Genomic DNA, 25,580 nt, shown 5'->3' with positions numbered 1-25,580 from the left:
ATATATATAATCATTGATATAATGTGATAGTGTGATTCTAAGTCATTATAAGTGGTCATTGGGTGCTTTAAGTAAAGTGAAGAAAGAAAGACCTCCACTCCTCCAGGAATGGCATTACTTTACTTAATGCACCCAATGACCAATTAAAGTGACTTATAATCACTATATATTGTGATTATAAGTCAATAAGAGTATTGAATATCTATATATCTATATTAATATATTAATGTATTACAGCTATGATAATCTTAATAATATACTATGATCCTTGGAAAACCTTCAAATAATGTTGCATGATGTGTTGTCAATCCTATAGTTTCTCATAGCAGTACGTAAGGGACCCCAATTGAAACAAGCCCAAAAGCTTTCTTGTGGTGTTTACAGTGAACTGTCCTGTCCTGTACCATTTCCTATGCACACCTATAATAAAGTCTTCAATCAATCAATCTTCTTCAATCAATACAGTTATAACATTCAAGTGCACATTTTCTTCATTTCATCCTAGACTTTATTTTCATCAACACTGGTTTCTGAATTGTGTGTAGTTGCACATTTCTTTATTGGGATGATGATGGGATATTGGCTAGATGTGTGCAGTAAGTAGCATGTTAGTATTATGTCAGCATCATGTCAGTATCATGTCTGACCGTATCATGATCTGTATCATGATCGTAGTTAGCTTGTGCTGTACATTGATATTGGTCATAGGAAGTATATACAGTAAGAAAAGTGGTTAATGCAATAATGCTTGTGAGAAGATGAATATTCGGTTCAAACATGGGACTGCACTGTTTAACTTGAGATTTTACATTTCGATGCTTTACATAACATTTTTTCATGTTGAGGGTTGATTATCCATTTACAATTCACTGTGGCTGTGTGAGCACATGTGTAACGTATGCACAGTCAGTCGCTATGCCTCCTTGTGTGATAGACCAGCTAAATGGCAACTTATTGATTACTTCCTTCCCCCATGTTTTGGTGATGAAAAAGCCCCGCACATGTTTATCTGCTTATCAGCGTATGGTGTGTGTGTGTGTGTGTGTGTGTGTGTGTGTGTGTGTGTGTGTGTGTGTGTGTGTGTGTGTGTGTGTGTGTGTGTGTGTGTGTGTGTGCTCACGCATGTGCGTGCGTGAAATGGGGTAATGGGAGGGGTGGTTCACGGCAGGGCAGGGTGTGTTTGCGTGGGGCTGGCAGTCTTTGTTCGAGCAGCGATCATGCCGGACGCGTCAGGAAAGGGAAGGTGAGCGGTTCCCGTCCTTCTATCTCCCCTCCCCTCTCGCTTGCTTTTCCTGGTTCCCTCCCCTCCTCTTCTCCCACCCCTCATCTCTCTGTCTCTCTCTGTGTCACCGCTGCATCCAGCCTCAGGGATGCCGTCTGCCAGCTTAGTATGGGCCACTGCTGCTCTAAGCTGCATCTCCACCGACTGCACTGCCTGGACCACACGGTAAAGGCAGCATCCTCTGCTGAGAGCTGAGGATTCCTTTGTGTGTGTGTGTGTGTGTGTGTGTGTGTGTGTGTGTGTGTGTGTGTGTGTGTGTGTGTGTGTGTGTGTGCGTGCGTGTGTGTGCATGTGATTGGAGAGAGGCGGTTGCCTTGCAGTGAGCATCTTATGTGAGCTTTTATGTCAACTGGTTTCCTAGCAGCTGGAATGTCAGGGAAGCAGCGAGAGTTTAGCTCTGCATTATTCTGCTGAGTCAAAGCTCTCTCTCTCTCTCTCTCTCTCTTTCTCTCTCTCTCTTTCTCTCCCCCCCCCCCCCCCCACCTCTTTCTCTCTCTCTTACATTTTGCAGTGCTATTAAATACCTCTCTATGGCTACTATGCTATTTATCTTGGAGGTCTGCTTGTTTTGGTAGCTGGCAGACAAGCATACTGTTCATACAGTACATAGCATGTATGCTAGTGTAGCCCGTTCACTTCTGCATGTGTCCTGAGTGACTCCCTGCATCAGCTGTGTTGCTGAGAGAGATAGATACTGTACATTAGGAGTTATAGTACAGTGCCACAATACTGATGTCATTTTGCTGCTCTGGTCTGAGCGAGCCATGTTTACATTTATATTGCCTTTGTATTTGTAGTAGCGTCCTACTGTATGTCTTAACTGCCATGTGGTTTGGTTATCAGGGACAAAAACATTGAAGCGAACAAGGCTCTATACAATACATGGGATGGGAAGCTATTAGGGTCCCATTGACCCTTCATTTGTGATCTGCTTGTAATCTCGATTCTTTTTTTACAGATGTAGCCGATGTCCTTGGGAATGTAAAAGCTCGCTTGTGGGAGCCATGTTTATTCTGTTCAGGGAACTACAACGGATTAAGTTGCCACAGAGATGGCTGAACATGAGATGGAAAAATTGTAATGCATGTCACGGCGCTCCCTGGAGACAGGAGGGTGGGCTGGGCTGGGCTGGAGGAGGATATGGGTGGGGTGGGATTGGATGGGGGTTAGTCTCTGGTCTGGGCAGGACCAGGGGGGTTTATATGCTGGGTAGCAGCCTGACAAATTACAAGTGAAACCTTTAGTGACCCTCCTCCAGCCTCGGTGAGGTCACTGCAATCTCTGCCAGATGACATTATGTTACGAGCAAGACCTTTGGAGAGGGGTAATTGCTGCCTTCATTGGATGTACTGTATACTCACAGTAAAATCCTCACTGTTAATTGAACTCTGAGAATGTGAAAATAGACCTATTTCTACATTCAGAGATAAATGAACACTGATGATTTTACTGTGCTGGCTCTCTCTGTCCATCGCTTTCTCTCGTGGGGGATGGACATGGGGGATGGACGTGTCCTGTAGTTGTAAAACTGTCATTGACGCCTTGGTCTTTGCTTGACGGCTCACAGGTGGTGAACGTAGGCAAGTTTATTGCACATCCTTCTTTACGGTGTTGATCAATAGCCAATTGGTTGGCGTTTGTCCAATGAGAAGGAGGCACTTTCCAGGAGGTTATGCTGTGTGAACACTCCCCAGAGGATACAGTGCAGGAAGCCCTGGCGACCGGTGAACCATAGCCCCACCCACTGACCTTCTAATGCCTTGTTCTGTTACCAGTAAAACATGACATGGATGTGTGCAATTACATTGACATTTTGTCACTGCAGTTGCTTCAGGTTTTGTGATAACCACTTTCTCTATGATGTGTAGTATCATATGTCAATATCATGGTCAGTAACATGTCAATATCATGGTCAGTATCATGTCTGTGTCATGGTCATAGGGCTGGGTGATATGGACAAAATGGATCTATTATTATTATCAATATTATTGTGATGATAATCAATAATATAATTTCCCTCAAACATTTGCTAAAGAATAACAGTGCCCTAAGGTGTACTGTACATCTCTCATGATGCTCACACATTGTCCAACATGCTGTGCTTCCTGTGTGTCTGTGTTTTAGAGTGAGACTGCCATTGTGAAGGAGAGGGAACTGTCCCTGGAGCTCGCCAGAATCAGGGATGAAGTGGGTAAGTGGGATGCCCAGCCAGACTCGTGTCACACCATGAGTCACTCTGCAGGACACCTTAGCTTGTGTGTAATGCATTATTATACATTATTTTACCACGAGGCACAGTGAGAACAAGCATCCTCTGCTTGTGCCCATCCTCTATTGATGTCATTTAAGTGGTATACTGTATGATGTCACAGTGTGGTGCACCACTGACTGATGTCATGGTTTTACTGTAGATCAAACACGTACTGTAAAATCCTCAGTGATTTCTTTTAACTTTGTGAGTGTATAAATTAACCCAAATTGACCTTCTGAGGAATCCTCTGTTTTGTATTTCATTATATTTATTTTATGTATAAATCTTTTCAGTAATAGTGTGATTATATGAGCATCAACACAACTCTATTTCAAACCAGTTGGGTTTAAAGTTTCAGAGTGTCTGTGCGAGGCTTGGTGTAAACACTCTTAAACCCGCCAACGTTGCTCCATTTCAACTTGTTGTACTTCCTTGACATGCTCATCACAACAACAAACTTAAATGGTGCATTTATATTGCGCTTTTATCCAAAGCGCATTACTAGGGGACTCTTCGACATAAACTCAGGGGTAGCCCGGATTCAAACTGGGAACCCTTCGTGCTGTAATAACGGTTTCTCTACCGCTGAGCTATGCCGCCCCGCGCTCAAGGGTCATTCCCACCAGGCAATATAAAGATTTTAAAAAGTCATTCTCAATTGAAGTGGATGGGAGTGTCCACACTGGACGCTACCATCCACTCCCATCCACTTCAATTGAGAAAGATATTTTGTATCTTTATCTTTATCTTGTGGGAATGACCCTTTAGTTGGATGTTGTAAATCCAACGATTGCTGTGCCTTGTGGTCCAGCTTTCAGTGTGGCACGCTGGGAGCATCTGCAGCGGGACAAGGAGCAGCTGGAGCAGCGTTTTGAGGTGCAGCTGCAGGGTTTGCGGGAGCAGCAGCGGGTTGAGCTGGGGGCGCTGGAGGAGAGGCTGAGGGCCCAGCATATGGCAGAGAGCCAGCGCCTGCAGGACCTGCAACACACCCAGCTGGAGGAGCTACACACCTCGCAGCAGGAACAGGTGTGTGTGTGTGTGTGTGTGTGTGTGTGTGTGTGTGTGTGTGTGTGTGTGTGTGTGTGTGTGTGTGTGTGTGTGAGTGTGAGTGAGAGAGACTGTGAGACTGTGAGACCAGTGGCGTCAGTTCAGAAAAAGCTAAGGTATGGCAACATGACTGGTGTCAGACACCAGTCATGTTGCCATACCTTAGCAACAGGAATGTAATGTATTTTAAGAAGTACATTCAATTTTTCCCCCGTTTCTACGGTTTGTTCAAGTGCAGCTAAACTTGGCATAAAATAGTAAACGTGCCACAAACAATAATGAATTGCACCTGTGCAGCTGACTTGTGGAACCTGGGAATATACCATTTTGTCAAGATGGGGAGAATAAAAGTGTGGAGAATATAATTATAATACCTTGTTAAAGTGACCATTTTGTTAAATTTTGCATTTGTAATTATTTTAATGTAATTTAACAACATAAGCAGCACAGATAGACAGAGACATGAATTGATTTATATTTAAAAAGTAACTTTTATTTTCCCCCCTGTACCCAGGGTATGGCAGCTGCGTACCCCTGCCATACCCAATTGACGCCCCTGTGTGAGACTGTGTTCATAGGCTGTGTCCTTAGCTGTGTCTGTGCAGGCACGTGATGTGAGCCAAGTCTGCTTTTTACTCCACTTTCCATTGATATCATCGTCCCAAGACACTTTTGTTTCACATAAAGTAGGTCAAGAGCATACTCTTACGGAGATCCAACAATTCCCCCATGAGCTTGGCAACGGAGAAAATGAAAAACTCCCCTTTAACAGGAAGAAACCCCAAGCAGAGCCTGGCTCTAGGTGGGCAGCCGTCTGCCTTGAACGGTTGGGTTTAAAGAGAGGACAGAGATGGGAGAGATGTGTCGAAGGACACTTTGACACTAAGCCAACCTCTTGAGCTACTGACGCCCTCCACATATATTGTTAACTACTACTACTAGTACAGGTATGTCCCCATTATGACCATGGGGTTATTAGGATGATAAGCCACCCTTTTTTTAAAGCTCGTCTTTACAACAAGGGTTCATATTTTATGCATGCAAGTTGTCAAATATGTACTTTTAGACACAATACGCCCATTCCCAAGATGCACCGCAATCATTCATGGGCAGATGTGACTTATGGGGGCTGGTGTAAATAGCAACAAAGAAATTCCCAGCTTATTGTGTCTAAAAAGACATGTTTAGCCACTTGTACGCATGCCCCCAGGCACTGAAATAAAATCACTAAAACAATAGAAAGCAGAAAATGAAAACATTTTAACAGTCATCTTTTATTTTCACTAATTACAATCTAAAATATGAACCCTTGTTGCCTGACCATTAAGGGCCTTCTAGGCGAGGAGGAGGATTTAAAATGATGTTCCTTAAAAGTGCAAATGTGATTGTCCCAGATTGAGAACATGAGCGAGAGCCATGAAGCCTCCTTGATGGAGATGGAGACGGCTCACAGTGACACTCTGGCCACCCTGCAAGAGGAGCATGCCAGGACAGTGAAAAGTAAGCCCTACATCCTCGACCGCCATACTGACTGAAAGCCTGCTTGGCAGGGAAAGGTGTTAAATAACTGTTATCACCTTTTATGTGATGTCAGACCTGAAGATGGCTCATGAGCAGCAGAGGAAGAGTCTGGAAGAGGAGTTTGAGAAGCTCAGACTGTCACTGCAGGTACACACACACACGCACGCACACGCACGCACGCACACACACACACACACACACACACACACACACACACACACACACACACACACACACACACACACACACACACACACACACATACACACACACACACACACACACACACACACACACACACACACACACACACACACACACACACACACACACAAGCATAAATATTTGTATGGAAGAAGAAAAGTGTGTTCAGATGGATCCAATGTAATTAATAATGTTGAGTCACAAGCTCTTTGTAATAGGTTTTCATAGAGCAATTAGCAGATACAGTATACAGTAGGGCCACAACACATTCTGCTATTTTCACTACTATTTTCACTACTTTTGTGTGACACTGTCATACAACAAAGTATGAAACATTTCTGGCAAAAAAAAAAGAAATATGGAAATATAGGGTTTCTGCCTGACAACAACAATGTCAGTTACTGAGTGTGTTCAGTATGTAACCAATCTGTCTAGCCATCGTCAAATAAAAGGGAAAGCAACGCCCTCTACTGTTTTGTTCCTTTTCTGCGGAGCATAGAAGTCTGTTCTTGAGAGATTAGTATGTAACTAACAGGTTTATGTTGTGTGTTGGGTGAACAGGATCAGGTGGACACCCTGACATTTCAGAATCGCAGCCTGCGAGACCGAGCCAAGCGCTTTGAGGAGGCTCTGCGAAAGAGCAGCGATGAACAGATAGTGGTAACATTTCAGGCTTAATTTATGTTGCACGGCAAAAACAACAGATCTACAAGCTCACAAGGCTTGAGCTTGTACATCTGTTATTTTCATCTATCATGGTGTCATGGTTTTTCTTAGCAGCTACTGTACATGCATTATACTAACCACAGCGGTTAGTTACTTGAGCTGGTGTTGCACACAGCAAAATCCTCAGTGCTAGTTTAACTAGTGTACAAATGTTAAATGGACCTGTAAGGGTTATTTGGGATTTTACTATGCCGTATGATTAGTTTATCAATTTTAGTAAGCCATGTTTGTTGACGGTAACATTTACTGCGGTTTAACAGGATGCCCTGGCTCCATACCAACACATTGAGGAGGACCTGAAGAGTCTGAAAGATGTTCTGGAGATGAAAAATCAGCAAATCCACCAACAGGATTTGAAGATCTCAGAACTCGAGAAAATGGTAGGGTTAGGGCTCAAAATTGCTGCCTCCAATTTCATTTAAAAACAACCCTGAACAAAATTATGTATGTGAATTGTGAATAGAACAATAACCGCCACATAAATTGTAATCTGAAATGTCCTTTTTATGCATTTACAGATAATATGAAGAATTTAATGTTGTGTTCCTTTACCCATGTGTTTTTGAGCAGGGCGAAAAGAATGCATACCTGGAGGAGCGAGTTCAGGTTTTACAGCAAGAGAATGAGGACATGAAGGCCCGGATAGATAAGAACCTGGCTGTGTCTCGGTCAGTTCTGTTTAAGGGTTGATAACTCTATTTCATACTGCAGTATGGAATCTTTGGGTGTGGTAAAAAAGTTTCTAGGAAAGAGTAGGGTTAGGATCGTTTAGGATTTTTAACAATTACGGTTCCTTAACGGTTCCCTCTGAACGGTTCGATTCCTATAGGGGGTTCCAAATGGAACCTTACAGGTCTGTAACCTTACAGGCCCATTCACACTGGGCCAGATAACAGATAAAAAATCTCTTTCTCCAGATATTTTCCATGGTATGATACAGATAAAAAAATATCTTTCACAGATATTTGTTTTATCTGTGACAGATATTCTTTTTATCTGTATCTTTACCTACCATCCACTTGAAAGGAAAAATATCTGGAGAAAGAGATTTTTTTATCTGTTATCTGGCCCAGTGGGAATGGGCCTTAAGAGTGTACACATGGAACCAAATGGACCCTTACATGTCCATTTGGTTCCATCTGTACACTCTTAGAGTTATGGTGATCCTTGAAATAAAAAGCACCACTGGTATTGTAATTGTATAGCAGACACGAAGTCCACATACCATGTGTGTTAAAACCGGTTCCAGAAACGATTCCAAATGTGATGTAACCTATTCTGGTTCCTTGACGTTGGATCCGGTTCCTACGGGTCCCCTGTGTTCCGGATCGGGAGAGTGTTTTTTGCAGGTCTTTCAGTCCGAGTGTATCTCGGAGGTGGTGACGAAAGTCAGGGGGACGGAGATACACCTAAACCTAACCATAACCCTAACCTCGGTAAAACGCTGGTGAATGCTAACCTGGTGAAATGCTAACCTGCTGACGCTGGTGAATGCTAACCTGGTGAAATCCTAACCTGCCGACACTGGTGAATGCTAACCTGGTGAATGTTAAACTGGTCGGAGCAACGGTGCTTAACCCAGTTGCTTTTTTGATACACTTGGACTGAAAGACCTGAAAAAAAAAAAACACTCTCCCGGTTCCGGATCCCAACCCAAGTCAAAGAGTTCATCTCCAGTAGGTTTGCATGTAAAACGTGCTATACGTTGTATTGTTATTTCAAACAGTCTCTCACCCACTCCCTCCTTCAGGCAACTGTCTGAGGAGAACGCCAACTTGCAGGTGTACGTGGAGAAGGAGAGCAACGAGAAGAAGCGTCTCAGCCGCACCAACGAGGAGCTGCTGTGGCGTCTGCAGACGGGCGAGCTGAGCCCCCGCATGTCCCCCGCCTCCTCGCCCCTGCACCGCGCCTCCCCCGCACCCGGCTCCCCCGCGCGACCACACTCCTACCATCAATGAGGTGCACTGGACAACCACACACAGGGGCGTCACAAAAGGGGGGGAAAAGTGGGACTGAGTTACCAGGGCCCAAGGTGGAGGGGCCTTCATTATTTTATACTTTAGCTATCGAAAAAATAGCAGATCTACAAGCTCACAACGCGGCACCAAGTGCCGCGCTTCGAGGTTGTAGATCTGCTATTTTTTGAAAAGTCATGAAAATGTGTGCAAATCTTTGAATATATGTATCTTTTAAGCGAACATTTGTAACTCAAATTTTGCTTCTGTGGGGTCCCTGGAACTAAATATTTTGAGATGGGGGTCCGTGGCCAAATACATTTTGGGGGTCCTTGACATGAAAATGTTTGAGCACCACTGACATGGAAACATAGTTTTTTCAAAAAACCAAAGACTTGCACAAATGTTCATGATTTTTCAAAAAATAGCAGATCTACAAGCTCGCAGCGCGGCACTCGGTGCCGCGCCTTGAGCTTGTATATCTGCTATTTTTCAATAGTTAAAGCACAAAATAATTTAAGTGAATCCTTGTACCCAGGGCCCAGAATGTGGTGTGACACCCCTGACCACACACTTCAAACTCTTTACTTTTGATCTGACGTCCATCAATCAATCATCGAGGCATTTAAAAACCTGCGGAAGCTCAGAATGTTTTTTTTTAGATCTCCAAATTTGTTGTCCCTCGTCGTCATGAAAGATGTGGATTGTTACACTATGTAGATGGCTAGATACTGTGCACGCCACTTTACCACGGTTCCTCTGGGAGTGGTCCTCCTTATCTGAATCCTTTCTAAAAAAGAACTACCCATCTCATTTTTATCACGGATGGAAAATGTTATATTATTGATCAAGCCTGTGCTTTCAAACCACAAGGGAAGCTATCGTCTAAGGGGAAAAAAATGGAAAAGAAACGAAAAACTGTGCGCTGCGGCCTGTTCTAAGATTAATGTCCCACAACTCAAGGTAGGCGATATGGTACTGTACTGTACTGTACTGTACATGAAAGACCCCAGCTGTGATACACTTCACATCAGAGTGCAGGATCACACAGTCATGGTGCCTCATTTCCATGTTTGTGCCTCCATCTACAGTGCATCCCCACGTTGTCATCCAGGGCTCACGATGGTGGATGTGTGAGACATTATATAAAAATAAAAAAAATCTAAAGTGCAACAGTAACCACAAGAAGCGCCTTTGCCATTACTTTTCTCCCACCAGCAATCTCTCTCAAGGCACATGCAATATTTAACATCACACATGAACCAAACTACCTGCTGTAGCTTTCTGATTCATGTACAAGCTCTGATTGCTCTCTGGGGCACATGTACCCTTTTGTATGTACAGTATTAGTGTTGGATCAATTACTACCTGGTCACCTAATGGAACCTCACTCGCTGGTTTCTTCTGAAACTACAAAGCCAATGATCTCAACTGGCCCAAAATGTATGGTTACTAGACAGCAATTTCAAGTTGAATGAACTGCCAGTGTAGTTTAATCATATTCTTAATGTTCATTTGTAACTAACTACTGTTCTTCTTGTATCTAAAGTTTTGTTTTGCTTATATGGTAAAGCATGCACTGTCTTCCAGTAATAATCCTACTCCTATTGATGGTTTAGCAGCAGCCTGTAGTGTGGTGAGTAGAGGGGATAAACTTTAGGGCCAAAGCTTAATGCAACTTATCATCACAATGCAGGCTTGCACAACAGAAGTGACCTCTCGTTTATAATTAAAAAAAACATAAAGCCCCAATGAATGATACATTTCATTATGTAACGGCAGGCGCTGTATTGTTGATTTACAAAGTCGTTTTGTTTTGCAGTATTGTCTATTGTCTACAGTTTATGTACTTTCTTTTTTACGGCACTGGTACTTATGTGACATTTCTAATTGCAAAGGCTAGGATGTATTTAAGTAAAAGTAACACCGTTCATTATTTACTGACACAATGATCATCTGAAATTATTTGCAAACCCAGCTAAATTCTCTTAAGGGCATTAAACAGTAAAGTGTAATGTTTTTACTGTCTGGCCATGAACCATTGGTAATTGACTGGCTACAATATAATGGAAAATATGGGACTGGTGTTAGACAGAAGGCCCTATACGAGTGTTGCGTGTTACAATACCAGTAAGTAATGTACCAGAAATTCCAGAATGTTATGAGTGTTGCTCTTTTTTATGCCATCTAACATCTTTAAGTGTACCTTATCATCTCTCAAAGACTGGCTGAGAACATTTCATTATTGTGGGTTTTGTTTGCATTGTAATTAGGGTTACACTTCATAGTATGAAGTTCATACACAACCTTGAATGCAGATGTGTGTCCCTAGAAGGCATTATGGCATCAAACATTCATGTTCCATTTGTATCCACTGTTGGAAAATTCTTACTCACTGCTGAAATTTCTCAATTTGATATAAAATTGTATGTAATATTGGAAATAGGATAATGATGGGATTTTGCAAGCTGTTACCTCATCTCTCATATTGGAGAATAATCTCAGGTCTTGGAGAGAGTCATGACTCATCAAAGGAAAGCAACTGCCATCATTTTCTTTTCTTTTTTTATTCCTCAATGGTTATGTTATGTTATTGTACTTTATCGGCTGATGCTCATACAGTACTATACAGTATGTTTACATATCCTCTCAGCTCAATTGTATGTATTGTGACACATCATATCCTTGTGTGGGACATTATTTGGATGTACAGTATATATTTAAAGTATCTCTAAGAGCCTTTTGCTGTTAGTAATTATCAATAGAAAAATAGATGACATAAATATGTTTTTAATAACTGCTAGAGAATGATCAAAACACCCCCCTTCCAAAGCATACTTTTAACTCGTAAAATGACTTGATTTGCTTGATTTAATAGACTCACGATTGCCCATGTTTCATACAGCAGTTTGTTTGCCAAGCTAAATGCATTTAGCGTTGTCCCTGGTGGCTTAAACTGTATTATGAAATGCATTTGAAATGGTTTTACTCTATCAGGTATTCCAACTGCACTGATTGCCTCTGTGTCCTGTGGACATGATCGTGTAACTCATTTACTGTACTGAATGTTTGTTTGACACCAGATTAGGAGGTATTGTTTACAGTAAATCAATGTCTTAGCAGGTTTGGTGTATCACACAGATGTCGATACGTTTTTGATTGTTTACAGGGCTTGTGTTGTAAAGATTGTAATTATTTCAGCATACCATTATGCTGTGCATAAGTTACTATGAAAGCATGTCTTTTTAAGATTGTCTTGCATTGTTTTTGTTTTGTTAATTTTATATATCTACGTATATATTTATTTTCAGATTTGTTTTCCCCCATAACTGTAGCTTAGCTGGTTAAATTATTGTGGTCAGTGATAAAACACTAACATCTGTACTGTAAATGTTGCACTTTGAATTTAAGTATTAAACCTCAACAAGAACATTTGTGTTTTTAAAAGTATTATATATTATCTGGATATATATCATGGCTATGCTATTGTTATTGTTTTTGCGATTATAAGGAATACAACACAAAAAAGCAGAAGCATCCTTCTGTGATTTAGAGCGCAGTTCAATAATAGTATAATCAGTTTATTTATTCAGTAGTAAAAAATAAATCACAATCTTTGACTATGAGAAAAAATATCTCCATTTACATAAATTTCGATTTCCTGTAGGTATGCAAAACTGTCTGTGTCTGAGGGGTAAAAGAAGTACATTGCTTGTAGATAGGCTATTTTCAGCACGCAACACCATCGTACAACAGAGTATAAATTAACCACTTGAACCCCAGCATCCATATTCTGGGAGGAACATTAGCCAGAAATATCAGATCTACAAGCTCACAGGGCATCATATTGCGATGCATTGTGACTGTAGATCGTCTATTTTTGGAGAAGAGAATTTGGTGTAGACGGGTCCAAGTATAGCACATCTCAGGTCCGAGTTACTACGTCTTAAAGGGGAATACCACTTATTTTCAACATTGAACTATGTCTTTAAAGCTATACTATGTAACTTTTTAATGAAACAAATCTTGAAATTGTCCCAACTATTAAATCGCTAAAGTTTTAGAACACCCGCTATGTTAATTTCAATTTCCTTTTCTTTATATGTGTTCTACTGAGCCCGTGTGGCCGTGACCGGGAATGTTTTTCCCGGCAAAATTACATCATCTGCATCATTCTGTATACGTGTCTCCCTACCGGCCAATCACAGCACAGATCATAAACTGCCGGCCAATCAGCGCGTCTTGCCGTCTTCTCAGGAAGTAGCTTGCCTCAACATAACAACAGCATTAACAGCATTACTCTGGTCTGGTGTAGGAGAATGCCTGGTCGTAGAGGGATGCGAGACCCCTCTAAAGATTCATCTCGGCGAGCTGCAGGCACACGCGGTGGTCTGAGGCCCGGTCAGCGGCAAAAAACGGCCGAAAAATGCAGACGCGACTGCGGTTTGCTATACCGCTATTGACCACTAGTTGAGCAACTTACATAGTATAGCTTTAATATACCTTGGAGTTGTGTGGAAATAAGAAAAAAGTCCCCCCCCCCCCCTTTCTGTGTTGCCTAAAACTGGAGGATTGATTGTGGGTTTGGCTTGCAAAGTACACTTTGATGACATCAAACTTTGAAAGTGTACCACGGTCAAAGTGTACCATTAACACGTTGACGTCCGAAATAGAATGGTGGTTGGTAGATTAGCCGTGACATTTCTATTATTGTATTGTGATCTGAGACATAATATTATGTTTATAAACATGACCCCGCAGCCCCTCCATCTTGAACAGCGCCGCTGTTTTTTCTTTTTTTTTTCCCCCCAGGCCAGTAACTCACCATGATTTTCTCGATTTCCGTTGGGATAGAATGGGGGTTTTGGCCGATCGTCGATGTCCCCGTGCGTTTCGCGTGCGCGATCCTTTCACGTAAATGTCCCCGCAAATAGTCCATGTGTGACTGAAGAACAGAACTGAAAAGTTTCGCTAGCATAGCCCCAAGCATGGCTGCAGGAGGAGCTCGAGTGTGTAGACAGTAAACGGATGGGTGGAAGGTGCCTTGGAGAAGGAGAGGCGCTGACGTCACCTCTGCTTCATGCACGGTCTGCATGAGCTATCAGTGCACGAGTGGTGACTAGGGAAGGTTAGACGATCGCCGATTTTCGGATCAAAAGCTTTTATTCCGGTTTTAAAGACAAAGTCCGGGAATGTACGACGTGGCTGAGAGTCCCTGGGGGGATGTGCGATATAGTACGGTTTTAACATTAAGGGGCTCCCCTTGGCTTAGAAGGTGTTAAATGTATACGTTAATTACAAATCAAATGTGTTGGCCCCTCCTCCGTTGTCTACAGGTGCTTTCTTGGCCCACAGATGATCATCATGTCTTAAAATCTGAGCTGGGTAGTGCGCGTCGGGAGGGAGGGGGGGTTATGGTGGAGGCCCTAGAAAATTACCGGCCAGGGGCCCTCGCGGGGTTAATCCGTCCCTGGGGTTCACACAAGAACTCCAAGGTATATTAATGACATAGTTCAATGTGGAAAATGAGTGGTATTCCCCTTTAAGTGGTTATGCGTAACTTTGTCCATTATTTCCTTTGCATGAACTGCTGCAGGAAGTCTATAGGCAGAGGGAAAATGATGGTGGAGTTCTTCTCTGCTGCGATGGTGCTGAGGGTCTGCAGGTAGCGCAGCTGCAGAGCAGAGGGGGACTCTGCAATGACTAGGGAGGCTTCTTTAAGTGCTCTAGAGGCGTTCATCTCTCCCTCAGCGGCAATAACCTACAACACAGACACACACAGTACAGTTTGTAATTTGAATGAATGTACAAATGTGATTGTTTTCTTTTAAAAGTAATTTTAAAACATTTTCGTCTATACCCAGTGGAGTGCTCTGCTCTGCTAAATGAAACAGAACCTTAATTAGTACCATTGAATTTGGTAACACCTGTGTGAAGAAAACAAATAATAAAACAATAAAAACTGACAGGAGAACTAAACTGTAACTAAAAAAGAAAAACACTCTCGGATGACGGATCATGTCGCGGCTTTGAGGTTGTTCATTGAGTTTCAGGGAACTGTTAGTTATAGCAATGTAATTGGAGTTGAGCTTTCGCTGTGTTTGTCTCTCGAAGCTGAAGTGCAGAAAGAGGAAATGCTACTGCAGTCAAGGTGCTTTATACGCGTGTAACAAAACACCTGTTTACCCGTACTATTTCACGTAAAAAGATCTATAGACCATATTCACCAGGCGTCTATGTCTGCATTGAAAAACCGGGGTGGCATTTCATTAACTTATTGGCAAGATGGCCACCGTGTGAATGTCTATTCCCTTGTTTGTCCTCCTCACCTTGGCCCTGGCCTCCCTGGTGGCCTCTGCCTCTGCTGCCATGGCCCTTTGTAGCTGATGTGGCAGCTTCACGTCCTTGATCTCCACACGTTCCACTTTAATCCCCCATGGATCAGTTGCATCATCCAGGGATCCCTGCAGTCATCGTTTGAATAGGAAACATTTAGTTTGTACATGGGCAGTCCGTTTTGTTTTCTTTTAATAGAAGATACTTATTTGTATAGGGTAATTGAACTTCATCGTGTCTTTTAACTCAGTGGTTCTCAAAGTGAGGTCTGGGGACACCCAGGGGCCTTTTCCACCGGCAAAGAACCGGTTCCAGAACCAGTGCCGGTTCAAATGTCTTGGGAACTGTCACGGGCAACACGTGCCCTATATTCTGATACAATGTTTGAGGACAATGTACACACACCTAACTAAACAGCGTTTCCCATTTTCCCAACCTTACAGGAACCATGGTTCGTTCTTGGGAACCGGCTTGCGTTTCCACCAGATTGAACCAGAGCCAAGGATTTGGCTCTGGAACCACAAAAACCAAGGATTTTGTGGAAAAGCACACCTCTGGTTCATCCCATAGGCGGGAGGAAGAACCCGAACCGGTTCTTTGCCGGTGGAAAAGGCCCCTCAGTGGTCCTTGTGGTGGTTCCAGGGGGCTTCCAGCTAAATTGTAGATGATAGTTAGGATCAAATTGTACTTAAAGTAGGGCCTACCAAAAGTACAAAGTACTCATTATGCAGAATGTCCCATTTCACATGTTTTAAAATGTATAAAGTGGAGTAGAAGTAAAAGTAAAACAAAAATGTGTAAATAGTCCAGTAATATGAAGGTACCTCAACATTATACTTAAGTACTGTACTTGAGTAAATGTACTTAGTTACTTTACTTTATTTACACCACTGCACTGCTTTAGATTCAGCAGGTTTTGTTCCCACCTGCATACTCCGTGAGATGCCCTCTCTATCAGACAACAGCTCTGCCAGGTTCTTGGTACCAAGAACGTTCCTCAGGGTGGTCTGTGCCAGCAGCCTCGTAGAGTGGTTGGCGTTGGACACGTTTGCCACGGCAGAGATGGGACAGTGAACCCGGAAGTACACCACACCATCCACGGATACTGTCACTGAGTCTTTGGTTAGGATCTGCAGAGGAGCAGTGCCCGAGTTAGTTATACAATGATGCTTTGACTGTGGTCAGTGTACTCTATAGTGATGTACTGAAGCAGTTTCTTTTTCAGAGTAACTTGTAATGCTTTGTGAAAAGGAAAACGTTGAGAAAATGATTACCTCTTGAGGAGGGATGTCAAAAGATACTGTTCTTAGATCCACTTTCACAAAGCTGTCGGTGCAGGGCAGGACGAAGAAAAGTCCTGCAAAAAAAGGGGGATTCCTTTACTATAACCATTACAAGCGGTGTAAGCTGAAAAATATGGGGAATTAGGAAACTAATGAGGCAGTACTACAGGATTATTTCCAAATATATTTTATTTAAAATGTCAATGTTATGGGATTGTAACAAAGGATGGTTTAGTATCTCCAAACATTCTGTACATGTTTGTACAGAATCAAATATAATTCCATTTGGATCATATTTCAGTTCTTATTTGCATATTATTTTCGCAAGCATTTTGCACTCCTCTAACTGGAGACGCCCTCCACATTGTATCCTATAGTAAACAATAGACTTAGCAACGCACCTGGACCTTTGGGTTTCTTGCCTGTAATCCGACCAAGCCTGAAAATAACAGCTCGTTCATACTCATTCACTATCTGTAAATCAGGGACAGGCGGCATGAGCAGAAGTGATGGAATTACTATTCAGTTCATAATGATGGCTTTAGATTTTGTGAACAATATGCAAGATATGATAGAGTTTAGTTTACTTCATAATACTCCTACCTTAAGACAAATGAATATTGACAAGGGGAAGGTTGCTATTACAAAGATCATCGATAGGATGACTATAGTCCAACCAAAACATCCCAGCGACCCAGAGCTTTTATCTGCACAGGAAGTAAAGAACAGCATGATGTCATCTTTGCATAATATTCTCTGTGGCAACAACTGTACACACATACACTTTAAAATGTTCCCTATATCTCTGATGAGCAATTCCCCTCGCACAAGCAAATTCATTTATAAATCCCAGGCAATTACCAACAACAATCTCATTTGTGAGGGATAATGGACCTGACTACTGAACGATGTGTTCAAGATGCAGTCATCTTACTTTGATTACTTATGTCTGTTTAGAAATGAAGTGTTGCATTTCTGATATTATCATAGCTGTTGAACTGTCGATTGAACCCTCAACATTGACAATTATCCCATATCATCATATTATTAAGCAATACTTTGTGTTCTTTTAAACAACAGTTCAAGCTTGACAGTGAATTATTATGAATATTTTTGACCTATTAGAAAACCAGACATGAGCGTTCACGTACCTTCTATGTTCTCTGGGGAACTTATCTGAATCTTACCCTGCGTAACCATCTCTGCGGTGCTGGACGCTGTGGATAGCATTAGCGAGGATGTTTCAGGTACTGTGTGCTGCACCGAAGAGAGCGATAGGCTTATTTACCTGCACCTGTTCTCTCTCCCCCATGGGTGTGGTCTATCTCCGTCCCACATGGATGGTCTGCTGACGTGAGAGAGAGACGGGCTGCATCAGGGATGCTCCCTGCACTCACTGGCATGAGAGTGAGACTCTCTAGGCAGGAAACGGGTTGCCATCAACATCCTAAAAATGCTCTACATCGAGCTTATATTAGAGAACTAATATTAAGTATAGTTTTACTTCCGAGACATCAGACATTTGATGAGCGCGGCTTATGAATAAACAATACATGGTATCTTGACACCAGGCTGTGGAAAGGTGATAGTCCCTACAGGCACAGGATGATGGGATCATGTGTCTCAATTTATTCCCCTGCTATTTTTCTCTGTTTGAAGGGATATTCAGTTCAGTTCAGTTTTATTGTCACACATATATGTACAGATATAATGAAATGCTTGTGCCAGGAGCACTTTCAAAAACACTTTTTGTCATTTTATCGTCGAATCAGGCTTTTTTTAAATTTCTTCATTTAGTATTTAGATATTTGATATTCTTTTCCTCCCATTTTCACCCTTCCAGGAACCTTCCTATACAAACCCATTGTAACTTCAAACTCCATTTTAGCCATGATAGATTCAATTAAAACACCTGTCCTTTTTTCTGGTGACTCCTGACACCCTCCGAATACGTGAGCAGGCCGTGTTTTTTCGCTAACATTTTTCTATTAATTGTTTGGGGAAATGAAAATTATTAAATACAATAAAAGATTATAAAAAATAAATGAAAAAGATTATCCAAAAAAAACACGGCCTGCTCACGTATTCGGAGGGTGTTAGGAGTCACCAGAAAAGAGGACAGTTGTTTTCATTGAATCTTGGTTAAAATGGAGTTTGAAGTTATACTGGGTTTGTATAGGAAGGTCCTAGAAGGGGGAAAATGGGGGGAAATGAATATCAAATAACTAAATACTGAATGAAGAAATTCAAAAACTGTCCTGGGTGTTCCCAAAAGCCTGATTAGACGATAAAATGACAAAAAGGGTTTTTGAAAGTGAAATATCCCTTTAACCACTTGAACCCTAGCATTCCTATGGGGATAGAGTTCAGTGAAAATATCAGATATTTTAGCTTGTAGATTGGTGGCTATTTTCAGCAAAGACAGTCGACAGTGTAGAGTAAAAACAGGAGGGGGGCCTTGGGAATCTGATCGATTAAGTATAAGATTTTAAGTGGTTAAAATTGTGTTGTAGGCCTATCATGATATTCATATTTTTAACATGACAAATCAATATTTGTTTAAACCTGAAATCAATGTTTTTAGTGATAGTAGTAGGCCTACATAGACATAATAGTTGTCATATTGCTGTTATTGTTTTATAATTAGTACATCATTATTTTGAAAGTTGCTTGAATGGGTGCCCGCAGTCAGGCGAGCAAGCAGGATTGCGTGCTGCAGGTGGCAGGTGTCCATTGTCTACTAGATTCTACAAGACAATGGACACCAATCTAGAACTTACTGCAGAGATCTATTGACAGAGGTCAGGTTATGTAATATCCTACCTCTGCCATGTATTTGCCTAATAGATTGAGTTTCATAATCAGTGAGCTTGTCGGTCACTCTTGTCTGTGTGCGTGCGTGTGCATGTGTGTGCATGCATGCATGAGTGGGGTTGGGGGCTCAAAAGGGCGATGATGTAAACCAACTGTGTTGTGTTGTGTCTGGATTAGAGTGTCTGCTAAATTACTGAATTATTAATGAACTGTGTTTGAGCTCAAACATCTCAGGTAATTTAAAGGCCTCAGAACAGGTTGTTCTTGCACTGCTCAACAAGGCTTTTGCATTCTCATTACTGTATTTGTAGATTCCATCCTGATTGGCAAAGATTGGCCTCCAAAGTCCAAACATTTGTTTGTTTGTATTTGCCTAATCTCTAAAGAACAAAACAGAGTGGGCATTCCCTTTTATTTGACGATGGTTAGCCAGATTGGTATTTGTCTGACAAATGAGCCTGTGCCATCTTAAACAATGTGTTAACATATTCACGTAATCTAGCGCAGCGTAGTTCATTTGGACATGGAAGTTAGAGTCTATATACCCCGAACCCCCCCTCTCCATTCGCTAACAGTTAATTAATTCATACGCCCACATTCATTCTTACTTCATTCTCTTTCGCTACAAGCTACTTCATACACGCCCTCATTTCTCAGTGTAGTGTCTCTGCTCACTGCTCATTCTACAAGTTCAGCTGTCAAAGCAGGTTGTGTGATGTGTGTTGGAAAAATAGTCTGGTTTACTCAGCTGCATGTAGCATTTGGTTGGAAATCAGGTGGGACAAAAGAGCCTAAACAAAATGGTTCTGGAGGTCAATGGTTTATGTATTGCTTTGAGTTGTAAAGTTAACCTGATACCCGCGATATTTTCGGTTGTTCTGTGAAGTTGCATCATAATCATCTCCAGGAATTAGCCTGCACCATTATTCTGTAGTGGGGAAGCTTTCATTTCTGCCCTGCAGGAGATCAGTCTCTTCTGTGTACGATAAGTATGGTAATGAAGGTCTTGCTCACGTGATTACTTTGTGGCTTATAAACGTAGGCACCAGTAAACTTCCCAATGTGGTGGAAAGTTTGATAATGGAGGCTTCTTTGTAACCAGAAGCCTCTCATAACCAGTCTACTGCTTCTATCATTCACACATCCACACTGTTCTCGAGTACAGTTCATGTCAGTCCGCGAGTTTCAAAATGCTGAGGATAATAGAGGATATGATAACAAAAGAAAGAGCACATCTGATACCCCGGCTAGCTCCGAAAGTGAAGGATACGTGGTTGGAATAAGAGTGCTGACAAAAAGGAATGGAATAGCGATGCACGTGAGATAGGAAGGTATATCTCAGGACAGGTAGGGAAAATCAAGAACGTAAGAGTAACAAGGAGTGGGACGGTAATAATAGAATTTCAGGGCAAAGCAACAGAGAAATGAGATGGTAAAGATTAAAGAGTACGAGGACGGGAGCGTGATTTTTTGGTTCAGACTGGGAGGAAAGCCAAGGAGGAAAGGAGTGATCATGAATAATGTAGATGAAGCATATACGCTTGAAATGATTCCGAGACGGGAAGAAGGAGCTGAGCAAAACTGTCTGCATCACATTTGAAGAGGACCTGCCAGAACGTGTTTACATTGAATATGTGAGCTATAGAGTCAGGCCTTATGAGGAAGCTCCACTCAGGTGCTTCTGCTGCCAGGAGTACGGGCATGTGGCTGCGGTTTGCAGAGGAGAGCGTAAGTGTGGGAGATGTGGGAGCAGAGAATGCAGAAAAAGGCAGTGTGAAGTACAGCAAGTACGGGCCAAATGCAGCAACTGTTCAGGAAACCATCATGCAGGAGCAGTACAATGCTCTAGACGAAATTTGGAAGAGAATGTGAAAAGGATCAGGAAAGAAGAGAGAATGCCGTATGCGGAAGCTGTGAAGAGACTGGAGAAGAATGGAACTGTGACAGGAGAAAGTAAACCAGAAGAAAAAGTGCTCAGAATACGAATATCTGTCTTGCCAAAAAGAGATTCCTGGCTTTCATTAGCCTGCTTCCAGACCAGAGACCCCGCCCACTCTCAGAGTGGACTCTTTCTCTGGTCTGGAGCTGAGTACAGGAATCACTTTTTATTTTCGGTTGCTCCAATGAGCGCGGGGGGTGGGGGTGGGTCTAACGAATATCCAATCCGCGCAGCAGTTGAAACGATTCAAACGAAGTTCACACACAGGCAGGCTGAGGAAGGCACACGCACACACACGCACGCGCTGAGTTCACCAAGCTGTTTATGTTGATTACATGTTTCTGGTCGCAGTTCTGTCACTGGCACAGACAGAGACACACACACAATCACACACACAGTCCGCGACCGTGCGTCGCGTCCACCGTGCGTCTCGATCACCGTGCATCGCGATCACTCGCGCGCGGATGCGCGCGTGCACGCTCGCAAAAAAAGTCCCTCCCTGTAAATCGCTTAGAATAGAGCACAGCTTCAGACTAAAGCGTGAGCTGAGTCTGAAATCAGGCTAGGCTTTCATAGCCATTGTTGCAGGGGCGCTGGAAGTGGGGTGCTGAGGGAGCTGCAGCTCCCCTGGTGGTTTTTCTTTTTTAAATAAGCCTATATATACACACACACATAGCTATATTAAAACAATAATATATTTGACTTTGGCGAATAAAATATGTTGAAAAAATGTATTTGATTATCACATGGTGACCTAATCACATGGTCACCTTGCCACTTCCGGTCAGAAGGGAAGTCAAATTTAAATCCCGCTTTGATGGCACACCAAAGTCTATTTATTTGAGAACTAGAAACTGTCTATAGGCTCATTGTTGCAAACTAACACCGTTACAAAAAAAATACCCGATTTTGTAGTGTGTGCGTGAGTGACTGTGTGTGTGTGTGTGCATGCGTGCTGTGTGTTGCACTGTGTGCTAAAACAACTAGTAACTATATAGCTCCTTGTTACACCGTTGTGCGGGGAATAAGCACCCGAAACTGTAATAAAAATAACCCAAAACCGGATAAAAAAACTTGAATTTTTCGGCGTGCAGCCTTTGGCCGCACGCATGAACTCCTCCAGGTTCAGCTCCCCTTGGGATTTGGGAGTTCCAGCGCCCCTGCATTGTTGCGACCATAGGTCGCACTTACTATCAAAACCTGCACAAACTGTGAGTCAGTCCGTCAGTCCGTCAGTCCGTCTGTCTGTCACACCTCACACGTCACACTATTGCCCTGCTCATATCTCCGCAACCGTTGCCCCGATCCATGCCAAATTTTGCACACACGCTCCTTGGCTGCCAAACTACAACCTCCAAGGACCCCCGGAGCTCCAGGGACCCCCAGGTCCCTGGGGGACCCCCAGATGTAAAAAAAGACCAAATGTGCAAAAATGACCAAATGACCACTCCAACATGGCTGCTCACGGGGAATTCCCGGGGACCACCGACTCCTGGTGCTCCAGAACGGATGCCAAAGTGGTGGCGCCCCCAGTGGAGGACCCCCTCCACTGCAGCTCACATAAAATGCCGTAACTCGGGCTAGGAGCGTCCGGGAGAGCCGGGGCCGGTACCTATTCGTCCGCCAAGGCAACGCGGAGACCCCACCCCTCATTTCTCACATGGCCCTCTTCTAGCGCCATCATGAGGCCGATTCTTGCAAAACACATTTTTGGACACTGCTCCTACAGATTTTGCCCTAAAATCACGCACATCGGTACACAGTATGTCTACACATTGCCCACACAACTAGGAACCAATGGCAGTTACAGCCCTCTTTGTGTGTACATGTGACCTACGGTCGCTTATCTCCCGATTAGGGAGTCTTACTGGTGATTAACTGTGCTTTAGAGATTCAGAGTAAAACAGAGAGAATAAAGATGGTCTTGGACGCAGCTACAAGATTCTTGGATATCGTGGATATTAGCAGCGAAGACCTGAATGACACTTTGAGAGGCGGGTTTGCCTCAACTCAGACCGAAGTGCCTGAGTAGAATGGACAAAAAGAAAGGGATTTTTTGGGTGGGACACTGTATGTATCGTGCACAGACACTAACATAAAATATTGGAGTAGTAATTACAATTGAATACAGTAGGTGGCGGAATACACCCTAGCGGTAGTAATAGCCAAAAAAATCAAAGAAGAAGAAGAAGAAGAACACACAGATATAAAGAGCTAGATGCCTCGTTCGCCTCTGCAGTTCATTGGAGTGACGTGCAACAGTTGTAGTCCGGAGATCCTGGAAAAACTAAGGGAACGCTGTCAGTCAAAGTGACTACTGGCCAATCACAGCGCGACTTTTCCGGGACTTATCCAAGGACTACAATTCAATTCAACAGAGCCAGTTCCGATGTTGCGCGGCTCAGCTGTTCTTACAGGCTGCGTACGTAAAGACCCGCCCCCACCTACCTCTGTTTGGCCTAGCATCTTCCCTATGTGTGACACACGTGGAAGCAATGCACACGTGATTCCCTTAGTCCCTCGATGCACATGCATCAGAGTCGAAGGAGGCGTCTACCTTTCTTATGTCTATGAGAACACACTTGTTCTCAGGCTGGCAGTGTTGCCACGTCTGCTCATTAAAAGCAACTTTGATTTTTGTTTCCTGTTAAGTTTCTAGTTGTGGGTTGCTTCTGTTTGGGCTTGTTCTGAACTGTAGTTGTCTATATGGCCATGCCTTCATCGTTCCTTTAGAAAATGGCAAACGTAATTAGAGCGGTGAAGTGGTGAAACTTTGGGCTTGTTTTCATAGACCTGGTCCCTTGTTTCACTCACAGACTCTGGCAACCGGAGAGTTTCATCTTGGTGTGGTTGCTTTGGAGTCGATTAGTATTGGAATTGAGTCGAGATTGAGAATATGATATTTACTTAAAATGTGCGACGGGAAAATGTGGTTAAGAGCTGCCTTAAAGGAGTAGTTCACCCTCAAAATGACTTTTTTTCTATTGATTACTCATGCCATGGAGATACCGATCATAGCGATGCACCAACCAAGAAGAGACAACAAACGCAAAGGGAGAAGTAGCCGATCAGAGCGCTTTTCGTTGATTCACTCGTACAACAAAATGTGTTTTACTTGATAAAAATGGCTTATAATTGTGCATTCCCACAATGACATCATAAAAATATTAACTCATATTTTAAGATGACTTTTTAAAGTGACAGTACCCCTTTAGGTGACAATACCCCTTTAACTTGCATTTGCAAGTAGCTTTATTCATGTACAAGCTTTATCATGTCATTTTAAAGTCGGACTGAAATGGCTTCTGGTCATTTTATTTATCTGAAATAGAAGACTGTGTGTTGTCGTTGTGTGTTCTGAACCAATCAGAAGGGCTCAACCCTTCAGGCGATGCGATGGTTAAATTTGACTCACCTGATGCTTAGTTTTGGTTGTAGCCTCATTAGCTGCATATGAAGGCAGAATGTGTCTGCCAGTGGGCCAGTTTTGTTACCCTGTATATTGTTAATGAGTAAGTAAGTATTACACTAGCTTTGACCGTGACGTTAAGAGTAACATTTTTTATTTCAAGTAGTGTGTCCAGCGCCGCACAAATAAGATAAGACCTTTGTTGATGCCGTCATCAAAGGCAGCACAGCAGTTATGATACAGTTACAGAACACGGAAAACTACTGTAGGTACAGCACAGTAAAATACAGTACCGGTACATCACATGCAAAGAAACACCATCAATAATTGACGAAATATACAATATACAACACTAGATAGATGCTACATAAGTGTCACTTCATAACACAAAAAGTAATACTTATAGTACAACATATCAATGTAGTGCAAAAAAAAAGAAGTGACCGTAGTCAAATAAAGTGTCCATAACAGTAAATGCTAGTCAGTAGCAGGGACATGCAGAGAATGTTAGAGAGGCAGGGGCTAAAATTTCTAAAAGGGCCTTTTGGTGAAAATATCGAAAATAGCAGACCTCCAAGCTCATAACGGGTCACGCTGCGACGCGTTGTGAGCTTGGAGGTCAGCTATTTTCAGGTGCTTGATACCACACTGAACTAAACAAGTCAAGAACATAATCAAGTCAATACTGGAGATGTGGTGTAGATGTGGATTTCTACATAGAGGGCAGAGAGGGAGAGTTTGGACAAGGCAAATTCTCTTGAATGCTGCCTTCAGGTATATGGTATGGAAAGAGGGCATTTGCATTTCTTTCAC

General features: G+C 42.6%; 2 protein-coding genes across 2 annotated transcripts in view; one reads left to right on the top strand and one right to left on the bottom strand.

Annotated features, from left to right (window-relative positions):
• Window positions 1-8,989, top strand: part of mtus2b (microtubule associated tumor suppressor candidate 2b) — a gene marked incomplete at both ends in the record, with an annotated part of 40,483 nt that extends 31,494 nt beyond the window's left edge. Inside the window, 8 exons of the mRNA XM_080731791.1 lie at window positions 3,407-3,473; window positions 4,345-4,559; window positions 5,975-6,080; window positions 6,175-6,248; window positions 6,867-6,965; window positions 7,292-7,411; window positions 7,602-7,699; window positions 8,782-8,989. Coding sequence (XP_080587917.1) covers window positions 3,407-3,473; window positions 4,345-4,559; window positions 5,975-6,080; window positions 6,175-6,248; window positions 6,867-6,965; window positions 7,292-7,411; window positions 7,602-7,699; window positions 8,782-8,989 — 987 coding nt within the window. The remainder of the gene's footprint in view (window positions 1-3,406; window positions 3,474-4,344; window positions 4,560-5,974; window positions 6,081-6,174; window positions 6,249-6,866; window positions 6,966-7,291; window positions 7,412-7,601; window positions 7,700-8,781) is intronic.
• Window positions 8,990-14,555: 5,566 nt separating this feature from the next.
• LOC308290460 (stomatin-like) lies at window positions 14,556-17,835 on the bottom strand (the record flags this gene model as incomplete). The annotated part of the gene is made up of 7 exons (XM_080732303.1): window positions 14,556-14,747; window positions 15,316-15,450; window positions 16,249-16,452; window positions 16,597-16,679; window positions 17,007-17,079; window positions 17,209-17,312; window positions 17,757-17,835. 7 exons carry the CDS (start codon window positions 17,833-17,835, stop codon window positions 14,556-14,558), a joined length of 870 nt encoding a protein of 289 aa, XP_080588429.1.
• Window positions 17,836-25,580: the final 7,745 nt, after the last annotated feature.

Source organism: Nannobrachium achirus, assembly GCF_963921795.1.
Source record: "Nannobrachium achirus genome assembly, chromosome: 8".
NCBI lineage: Eukaryota > Metazoa > Chordata > Actinopteri > Myctophiformes > Myctophidae > Nannobrachium > Nannobrachium achirus.
Note: the sequence above shows the minus strand (reverse complement) of the source record. Positions and strands in the feature narration are given on the sequence as shown.